The following is a 567-nucleotide window of genomic DNA, read 5'->3' on the forward strand; positions in this document are numbered from 1 at the left end:
CATTCATTCATTCATTCATTCATTCATTCATTCATTCATTCATTCATATACGTAGCCCTCCCCCCCCAAGGTTCAGAGTAGGTGTCCATCAATGATAAAACAATTTAAAACGTATCATGATACATAAATTCCATAAAATAATACATAAAATACTAAAACTACAGATGGCTTCAACCCCTCCCTCCCCCCTTTATGTACTTACAGAAGGCCAGATGTTCTTTACTGGCAGAAGTTGAAATCATCCCGGCTGGGCAAATGCCTGGTGGAACAGGTCCCTTTTGCCGGCCCTGTGGAAACTTTGTAAGTCCTGCGGGGCCCCTGATCTCACCTGGAAGCCTGTTCCACTGGGTAGGGGCAAAAGCAGTAAAAGCCCTAGCCCTTGTGGAGGCCAGCCGGATCGCATGTAGGGGCCAGGGATCACCAGTAGGTCCGCCTCCGATGGCCGGAGGGGCCTAGAAAGGGCGATATAGGGAGAGGCGGTCCCTCAGATAAAAGCAGGGCCAAGGCGGCGAATGGCTTTATTTCCCTGCCTTCCACCATGCCATCCAAGGTCAGGGGAGAATCCAG

General features: G+C 49.9%; 1 protein-coding gene across 1 annotated transcript in view; it reads left to right on the top strand.

Annotated features, from left to right (window-relative positions):
- LOC125432742 (vomeronasal type-2 receptor 26-like) overlaps nucleotides 1–304 on the top strand; it is an 11,954-nt gene extending 11,650 nt beyond the window's left edge. The window contains exon 3 of the mRNA XM_048496625.1: nucleotides 230–304. Within this exon, the coding sequence (XP_048352582.1) occupies nucleotides 230–304 (75 nt within the window). The remainder of the gene's footprint in view (nucleotides 1–229) is intronic.
- The last annotated feature ends 263 nt before the right edge of the window (nucleotides 305–567 follow it).

This window comes from Sphaerodactylus townsendi, linkage group LG05 (assembly GCF_021028975.2).
Source record: "Sphaerodactylus townsendi isolate TG3544 linkage group LG05, MPM_Stown_v2.3, whole genome shotgun sequence".
Lineage (NCBI taxonomy): Eukaryota > Metazoa > Chordata > Lepidosauria > Squamata > Sphaerodactylidae > Sphaerodactylus > Sphaerodactylus townsendi.